The sequence below is a fragment of the Amphiura filiformis genome, chromosome 12, assembly GCF_039555335.1.
Source record: "Amphiura filiformis chromosome 12, Afil_fr2py, whole genome shotgun sequence".
NCBI classification, from domain to species: domain Eukaryota; kingdom Metazoa; phylum Echinodermata; class Ophiuroidea; order Amphilepidida; family Amphiuridae; genus Amphiura; species Amphiura filiformis.
Window position 1 is genome coordinate 4,057,159 of NC_092639.1, and position 9,977 is coordinate 4,067,135.

Genomic DNA, 9,977 nt, shown 5'->3' on the forward strand with positions numbered 1-9,977 from the left:
ATTTCTACACTGATAGACCCCTACTTTCGTACGCTGGTGGGTACAGGTACGTCACTTCCATATTCAAGTGCCCACCCGGGACGTATGACGGTATGATGTCACTCTCCTGTATCTAACCGATGCGAAATAATATTATGATTGAGTGACGTGAACTTGACGTCACGAGCGTTATGTATACGGACGAACATCAAATCGTAAATACCTGTGTTGCTAATATTTACTGTTTAATGACCATTTAATTAAAATCTATAAAAATCAACATCATATAAAAGTACCGACTTGCATTATATAACCAAATTAAATAGACTTGTTTTATTATATAATATAATATAGGCCTATATTTTACAGCCAGCTTGTCGATTATTGTTCCGTTATCACATTCATTGCTACCACGAAGACTAAAGAGTAAAACATAGGGGGTAAAACATCACCACCAAATACGGTCAATGAAGTGGTTGCATCAAAACACATACGATTATGAAAAATATGACATTGTGTTAAAGTTGATGAAATTAATAGTAATGGCACCTTTTTGTTGTTCAGCAAGTTGTCAAAGGCATCCAAGGCCTAATAAGCCGTGTTTAACTTTTTCAACCGGAGAGTAAAGTTACCCGCAATTGGCTGATACTAATAATGAAAAGAGAGATCTCATGCGCTTATCCAATTTCATCTGTAACGAGAAGAATATCCGATACAGCTTTCCGTAAGTTCTATGTTACCTGTAGACCTGAAGTGACACATTCGACACATCTTCTACCTTATTACACGAAGGTAGTGATAAACTTCGCGAGGTTTTCTGTTTCTTTTCTGTGGTAGAATTCTTCTTTTCTGTTTTCCAAAAGATGGCTGTAGTCGATCCACGTCTTCCTGTGGTGAAGTTAAGAAAATATACATGTGTATATAAGACACGTTGTGTTCTCTAGGTGAGTGACTTTGCTGAAGTTTCATCAGTTTTTGTCTATAGTTGGTTTATCCAAACCTTATAAAATTTCCATAAATGGTTTTAAAACCTTGCTGTTCGTGAATTCGGTACGACATTCATCAGGACGGATTCAAAGTTTCCATTTGTATAATTGTATATAGCCTTTCTGCCCGACTCATATTGTTCCAAAATCAATCATCTGAAATTTTCAATTTATAAAAACAGTTTTCAATTTAAAGAAGGAAAAAAGGGAGATTGCCTAAATCAGTAAATAGAAATCAGGATGCTGGTCTATAGCTATCAAGTCGTATTATTCATTGGTCTTCGCGGTAAGAACCATTCTTAAACACTTGAGAACGTTCCTGCAATCTCATTGGTTCTTACCCGTGTGATATGACACGATATCACACGGGTCAGCGAGTGTGCATCAACGCGATACGCGTGCTCGCTATTTGAACCAATCGGGAGGCGTATAGCAACAACGGGACTGATCGATTTTAAGCCCTAGGTAGTTCCTTATAAAATGTAGGATTTAATTTGATTAAAATTTGTAATATACTTATGATATTTCTATTTGAATTGAAGTGTTTAATTTACCGTAAACTGAATTACTATTTCTCTACAAATATGCATGTTAGTACCGTTAAAGTTGATTATTTTGTAATGTGTTGCATCGTCCACATTTTTCAAATAGGAAATAGCCGTATTTGTTTTGACAGATTGTGTTTAAAGACTACTTCATATAATTTATTGTAATTTTACTGTTTTTTACTGTAATTTTAACGGGAAAATGTTGGCAATAGAACTGCCAGGTTTACTGCCAGGTTTTTTACCGTAAATTACGGGCTTTCTGCCGTACATTAGGCCTATACCGCATACCGTATATTTTAGAACAATATACCGTAAATATGCTACTTTTACGGTAAAATACTTGTTAAATCGACGTTTTTACGGGAATAGTTGGCAATAGAACTGCCAGGTATTTTCCCGTAAAATTTACGGAACATTTCTAAGGGAGTGTTCATTAATACTTTGGTAGGGGGGGCTGGTCTACCTCGAATTTTTCACTCGAAAACTTTTTTGACCCCCCCTCGATGGACCGCTAAACTTTTTGACCCCCTCTTTGTCAGACAAAACTTTTTGACCCCCCCATTATCGTATAACAAACATACTTAGTGTTGTTTCCAGTGGTGTGGTATCTGGGTCACATGTCATTGAGGGAGGCAAATGTTTGAAACATTCCCGGTGGGACAATTGCGCATGAAATACAAGCACAAGGAAATTTTCATTTTATACTTAATTTAGATTTGTCAGGGTGTTCATCTGATTTTACAGACAGGGATAAATGAAATAGAGGATTTATTTGGAGGTTCATAGGTGCATAATTTGGATCCGTGGCTATTATGATAGTAGGCCTACTGTACAAATGCGCGTGAACCGCCCAAAAAAATGGGCCATATTGAAGCTTGAATGGTCAAATATTGTTAAAATTAGAACTAATTTATGCAAAAAGTTAAAATGGTCAAATATGAGATTAATTTGGTCACGCAAATGTACACAGGTATCAGTTTTGGCCCCCAAAGACAGTGGTACCTGGGCATGTGCCCACATATGGTAAATCTACCCATGGGCCTTTGTGTACAAAATAATTTTGAAATGAGAAATAGTAAACTGAACATGCTGAAGTGTGCAGTTTACGTGCAAAGAAATCCAATTTATTTGCAATATTTTCTTGATTTAGTTGTATTTGATCAGATTGGTACATAATCATACTAATTTGTAGCCTACTTTGAAGAGATATAAAATTTTATGATAAAAAGTGCCAGTATTTCTTAGACCAACCCAGATGTTGCATGTTGCTGATCATCTTTAATGTTATATTAATTAATAGATATGTGTACACTAAGTGCCATCATTTTTTTCAAAGAAAAGCACTGAAAACGAAAATTTGCCCATGTTAAAAGTGATATAGAGGGTCTCAATGCGCGCGAAGCGCGCGAAAATGTTGGGTTTTGAAGAGGAAAACTTTTTGGCCCCCCCCCCTCCCTTTTTACCAGCCCCCCCCCCCCACCAAAGTATTTCTGAACACTCCCTAACAGTATAGGGTTTATGACAAGCCTTCGGTGTCATAATGTGCAGCTAGTTACGAGCAGAGTGAAGTTGTTTTATTGATTTATAATACTCGTCCTTTGACTCTCGATCTTACCATCGTCATCGTTATCATTGCCAGGTTCTCGTCCACGATGTTTGCATTTGAAGTAAATTTTTACAATCGCTAGAATTGCACCTAAATGAAAAAAGTTCATATATTGACATTAATAATCAATGACAGCAATCTCAACACCAACATATCAATTTTGATAATCCCGAATGAGCAGTTTTGAGAAAAGCGCCAAATTACATATTCAATCCCTTTTTATTTCATCCAACATAATCAAGACACAAAACTAGACACAGTTTCTCAAATTTTTGAATTTGTTTTTCTTCGTTTTTATAAAATGGGTCAAAAAGGATCAAAATTTGACTTTATTCAATTTCGATCAGCATTTTGTATATTTTAATGTATAAAAACACTATTGGTGCTGATTCAAAAAATTGAGAAAACCGTTCCATAAAGGTCGATCCTTGACCCGATCGACAGCCTCGTCGCCCATTTTCTTCATCAAAATTGAGATTTTGGCATCAGAAGAAAGCTCGTATTTTTCTCATTATCCCAGTGAAGTCTAATATAAATCCAACAAGTGGTGTCAGTTCGGTAAAGAATGCGTAGCAATTTTAACCAACGCTTGGTGAATTTTCATGCCTTTTTGTTTTTGATTAATTTTGTTGCTCTGTTGCTCTGTTCCCTTTTTACGCAATTGAGTAACTTTTTTTTTTAGATTGTACTTACTTGGAATACCAATGACTACTGGTAGAACAATGCTGAGTAAATCAATCTTAGTCAAACCAAATAGCGTCCATTCCTCCTTCTTTATAGGTCCTTTAAACGTAGTCTGCTCCACGGAGTGTGTAGATCGGTCATTTGTTTGCGTCAAAGTATGTGGGTCTGGGAGAGATAGAATTATTATTAACATCTTAAGACGAGCATATAATAAAATTATGGTACTATAATTTATATTCTCATTTTGGACGACAACTGTCATGATTTAAGGTGTAAGGGATGAAATCAAAACTTGACTGCCGAGTTGATCGCCGGCTCCGTCCGGTTTCTATTGCTCTAAACAATGGAAACCGGACGGAACCGGTGGTTAATCGCCGGTCGAGTTGTGATTTCATCCCTAATGGTTATAAAACATAAATGTCATAGTTAGTAATGTCAAATAAAAAGGAATGTTCTTGTATTAAAAATGCAGAGTAACTCATCAAAAAACGTTTTCGAAAACATTCTAACATAATGTTATAAGTGTTGACAAATTTTTGTTCAAATGTTTGCCAAAAACATCTTGCAATGCCAATAGTTAAAAACATTTTAAAGATAGCATTTTCATATGAATCGTTTTAAAAACGTTCTCATGCCATTCATGTAACCCGCCATTTGGATGTTATTAAAACGGTTTATCTAAACGTATAACACGTTAGAACACTTAAAAAAACCCATTTTGGTAAATGTTTTAAGGTGTAACGATTACAAATAAAACAGAACTGTCATAGGCCTAGTTAGTAATTTCAAATAAAAAAGAATGCACTTGCATTTTAAAAGAGCAGGGCAAGTTAACAATTTTGTTTTGAACATTTAACTTTCTAGAGCCCGAATATAATAATCTTCTCAGAGAATTAATGTGATATATGAAACTTGTTTTGAAAAATAACATCAGAACGGAACGTTTTGATTCAAATTTACTATGTGTGCGTATGTTTGTTAGAAGTTTGTTTATTTTGTTTGTTTGTATACCTTGAGTTCCATCGTCATTTCGTGTTGTAGTCGGCGCAGGCGATGTAGTGACTGGTATAAATATCGTAAAAACGGAAGCAGTGGTTGGTTTCCGTGTCGTCACACTAGATCCAGGACCTTCACGTGACAAGATAAAACAGGGGGCAACAGATACTAGTAAACTATAATAAACAAATTTTATGTGCATTTTCATTGACTAATTAGAGAAAAATGCGTTTGGGTGTCAAAAAAGTTTCTAAACACCAGTTGTATATGCATATAGAAATTTTAGGAGAGGGGCAGAACCAGGGGGAGAAATATTTTACAATCCTGGCAAGCGGCAGAGCTGGCAGAACACCAGTATGGCCAAATCAGACCCCAGAAGATTCAGGTTGCTTGTCAAACGAACTCTTATTGAGGTTTCCTTTTTCGTTATTGCTAGCATGTATTAGTGACTCTTCCTAAAGCTATACCAGCTGCTCTTGCTATTTCTAAATTTTTAGGAATTTTGTTAATGTTCAAGTATGAGAGTTCCACTTGGAGTACCCATTTTTCCACAGAATGATTCTGTTAAAAACAATTTCTCTTACTTAAAGTCTGACAGAATTGTCCATGCCATTGTCCTTTGCACATACAGTAAAACTGCGATAGGTCCTTACTAGAGAAGCAGTCTCCTCCGTGTAAACATGGGTTGGAATCACACGGAACTGGCAATGAGGAAATAAACAGACATTAACGATATTAAAACATACAAATAATGTATTATGAATCAATTTTATCTCTATAGCGGTACAAAAGTAAATTTTACGACCCCACTTTTCACAGAAAATACCCAATTTTGTCAAAATTGGTCGTCTTTGTGGGGAAAATTGCCAAATGTACCCAATTCATGTCATGTGATATGGGCGCGATTGTGTCTGCTGAAACCTATCGAAAACGGTTTATAACAGACTTACACCTATACCAAAATGGCTAAAAATGTATTTCAATACCGTTGTACATACCCGTATACACCATCAAATAGGGAGACCCTCCCCCCGCCGACTTAAAGACCCATTCAGTGATCCCAGCCCAAGTGTAAAAAAATTAAAATTGTTTATAAATTGCTTACAAGTGAAGGATAAGTCATTCAAATTGTCATTTGGTATTTTTGAAATGACAAATTTGGCAAAAAGCGAAGAAAACAGCAGATATTGACGAAGTTGAAGCCCCATTCAAATACATGTACCGTAGCTAATTTAGATCCTGCCAGTATCTAAATTACAGATTCGTGTAAAATGTCTTATTTTGTCTTAAATACACGGCTTTCGGCTGAACCACTCGCAGCCCAGCAAACACAAAACGTTTTCGACATCATTCGCAAAAGGTTAGAAAAGGTTGTCAGAAAACGTTTAAATGTCGGGTTATATAAAGGGTATATTAAGAGTATAAAACGTTTTCATAACCTTAAATAACATTTTTGATAATCTACTGCTCAGCAAACAAAATGTTTTACAAAAACGTTTTTAAAAAATGTCGGATTATATAAAGGGTATAAAAACGTTTTAATAACATTCCAAATACATTCTTGAAAACATGATACAAAACATTCTAAACAGAATGTTATTTTGGGGTTGAAAAATATTTTGCGAAAAATGTTTGCCCAAAATATTTTCAATAACGTTTTAAAAACGTTTTCATGACCTTTATATAACCTGACATTTAAATGTTATTAAACGATTTTGAAAAAAACATTTTAAGAACATTTCTGTGTTTGCTGGGTTCAAATATTTTAACATAATGTTATTTAAGTATTGACACAATATTTGGCAAAATGTTTGCAAAAATAGTTTACAATAACATTTTTTGAAAACATTTTAAAATATTGTTGTAGTGTGTTTTCATACAAAACGTTTTAAAACGTTATCATGACCTTTATATAATCCGACATTTAAATGTTATTAAAACGTTTTTACCTAAACCAAAAACCAAAATATAACTTATTTAAAACGTTTTTAAAACGTTTTTGTGTTTGCTGGGAGGCTATGTTAGCACAAGTGACAATGACAAAGGTACCAAAATCTGAAGTTTGATGATTTTTATGATCGTCCGGATGAGCAAATCACTGAATGGGCCTTTAACTGTGATTCTGTGTTCATACACATTTAATTCTTATTTTCATAATCATATTTACGATATGTCCGCCATTTATTGGAAACTGCAATCGCCTTTTCATGCACCTGCCGTGCTCCAGTTGTCGTAATACTGTTGCTATCTTCAGTAGATAGCAAGCGCGTGTACACTCTTAGAGGTAATGTGTCTGCAACCAGTATTGCTGTGGTTTGGACCGATTTTCTCTTAGCATTTGGGGGTCGACCCCACCCACACCCACTTTATAATATTCTGTCATGGTTATTACCAAATTGGCAATCATTTGATCCGTCTGGGCATGCGCAAATATAATGCTCCAAATCTTGGCTGACGAAACACGAAGCGTCTGGTGAGACGCATGGGTTAGAGTCGCAGGGGGCTATTGAAAAAGGATAAAAATTTGTTATGATAAAGTTATTATATCAGTTCATATCATGATTTAATTAAAAAGTAACAGATAAAGAGACATGTACATGACTCAGTTTGTACCAAAAATAAACAAAAAACATCATGACATGCTTTCATTAATCTTCTTTATTTATTTGTTGTTTTTTGAGAATAACGGGATGATCCCGAATGGAAGTCTTTCATAAATGGTGGTCCCCGGTAGCGGAGTCATGTCTGGAGTCATGCGTCCTTGCCTAAGTTGATGAACGGATCCACCCAATTTGATATGTGGTTATTAATTTGGTTTCCTATATAAAATACTTATCACTTTATTTCTAACGCATTCTTTGAATTAAACATTTAAAATAATGATCAACTAAGACTTACACGGCTGATTTGTTGTTCCTAAACCTTGTGCAGATACCAATGGTGTCCATAGTAAAACAAACCAAGCAATCATATACCACGACTGAGCAGAAACATGTTTGAATACTAAAACCAAATCAAATTTATGGACATCAAAAACTTGATTCATGGCTCTGTGAATTTCATCGAGAGTATCGTCATCGACATAACATCGGAATTATACTGGCTGACAAGTCAACATCAGAAATACTCGCTGACACATTCAACTGCATATTCAAAAGAAAAGCTACATTCTTAAAAATTAAACAACTGCAACAACATAGACTTCAAGCTACCCCTAACTTCATTTTGGCCATGCCTTCGTTTCTTCCACACTTTTTTTGTGATTGAAATATAAGTACATTTTTATTTCTAAATACAATCTTCTAATTATGATAATTTTGATTGCGTAATCATTTGTATGGTTTGATGTCTGCAAAAATAAAACTCGTCACTCCTTAAAATAATTAATTTTATTGATTTTGACTATATTGCGCATTGCATTGATAAACAGATGGGGGAAAATAAACAAGAGCGTATAAGCGTAAAATCATTTTGAAATTTGAAGGAAAAAGTATATTTAAATTTCATTTTCACATTGAACATATTTTTACATTATAAAACATAAATTCTATTTGGATCGACATCATTACGAACAAATATTTTAAATTATTATTATTTATTATCATGATTATCTGTTATTTTTAAATAAAACAACAACAACAACAACAAAAACAAACACTCCATTGCACGAAATAGCAAATATGTTCAAAACGGCTATTTATATATTTCAAGTTCATCCTTAGATGAATGTACAAACGATGTCAGTCTGCCATTATGTAATTATCTCATCCTTGGTTCGTTGCCATGGTATCCATTTGAATTGAGTTTCCATAGTAACACGTATTCTGACCTTCACAATTAAAAATTTTATTTTTACATGTTATTCTTGTTCTCCCTAGATGAAGTGTGTATATCTGCACTTATATTATATCATATTTTATTTTTTAAATAATGTAACTGGAAGATTTGTATTTGGCAAATGTTGAAATACATTACTTAGTTTTCAAATGTGTGTATTAATTTCCTATTTTATAATTCTTAATATGTTTTAAATCTTTAAATGTTTAATAATTTGTAAAATGTGTATTTAATCGAAGCAATGGTGACATTTCCTGCTATATAAATTCTAATATTATGAAACAAACAATATTGCCACAACGTGATTCACTGGAGCATGATTATCAACCATTACTCATTTCATGTTATTTACACACAAAACAGTTTAATTCTCACAAATATTCACGTAAAAATACATATAAATTAAACCTACCTTGTATTTATCTTGATATGTCTACAATAGCAAACTAGTGTGAACAAATTTCTCCTTCATAATGACGAATTTTCAGATACTGAGTTATATGCGTCAGAGCAAAATATTCCGTGTACGTTTACAAAAATATGAACTTGTAAAACGAGCATTTCTTTCCGCGTGGAGAAAACATTGCGTGTCTTTTCCCGAATATCAACTAAGACTTTCATTAGAAAAGAAAACTGGTGGTGGTCACTGACCACATTCTTGCCGATTTCTATTAAATTGACGTCTGAGAAAAGACTTACTGCTTATCATGCTTGGTAAGTGATCTCTATTATATATTTGCAATTATATCCTAAATCTGTGCAGACTGTGCTCAGTTACACCGTCGCCCTTGAACTTTTCCATTTAGATAAATAAATTATATAAATTAGCATGATTATGAAGATGAACCGTTTCAGTTTTAGACGGATTCAAATTTCAAGTATTGTCTAGCTGGATGAAAGCGAAAAATTAGCCCGATAATATTCATTATGACTTAAGGGATCGGATATTAACGTTTGCACAGTACTTTTGTGGGAGCTGAGAGTACACCAGACTTATTGCATTTTGAATACGAAGAAAGTCCTTCTGATATCAAATAATTTAGATTTTTTTTAAATCGCGATATAATACAAATTTTGTGACAAATTATTAAGTTTTTATATTTTAAAATTTTTGGTATTCAACAGTCCTCGAAGTAAACATTATAAATCTAATGATATGTACTTAAAGTGTATGTAGCTGGAATGAAAAGCCGACGATCAATTTAAATTTTGACCTTTGAGATATACATTTTGTTACCCAAAAAGACTTAAATTTTTGTTGGTGGTTTTGGTGTTTTGGGGGGAAAATCCATACACTTTAAGTATATACATATCATTACTTCGATGACTGTTAAATATCAA

The 9,977-nt window shown here is 33.9% G+C and overlaps 1 protein-coding gene across 3 annotated transcripts; it reads right to left on the bottom strand.

Annotated features, from left to right (window-relative positions):
* Positions 1 to 220: 220 nt before the first annotated feature.
* LOC140165677 (uncharacterized) lies at positions 221 to 9,364 on the bottom strand. Of its 3 annotated transcripts, none has more exons than XM_072188981.1 (8): positions 9,049 to 9,363; positions 7,698 to 7,942; positions 7,192 to 7,302; positions 5,384 to 5,500; positions 4,815 to 4,931; positions 3,813 to 3,968; positions 3,129 to 3,209; positions 221 to 867 (listed from the first exon to the last, which is right to left on the bottom strand). In XM_072188981.1, exons 2-8 carry the CDS (start codon positions 7,843 to 7,845, stop codon positions 716 to 718), a joined length of 882 nt encoding a protein of 293 aa, XP_072045082.1. In that variant the 5' UTR covers positions 7,846 to 7,942; positions 9,049 to 9,363; the 3' UTR covers positions 221 to 715. The 3 variants fall into 3 exon arrangements, with proteins under 3 accessions (XP_072045082.1, XP_072045083.1, XP_072045084.1); XM_072188983.1 differs by lacking the exon at positions 221 to 867 and adding an exon at positions 908 to 1,121 and having other exon boundaries at positions 9,049 to 9,364; XM_072188982.1 differs by lacking the exon at positions 7,192 to 7,302 and having other exon boundaries at positions 9,049 to 9,362.
* Between the last annotated feature and the right edge of the window lie 613 nt (positions 9,365 to 9,977).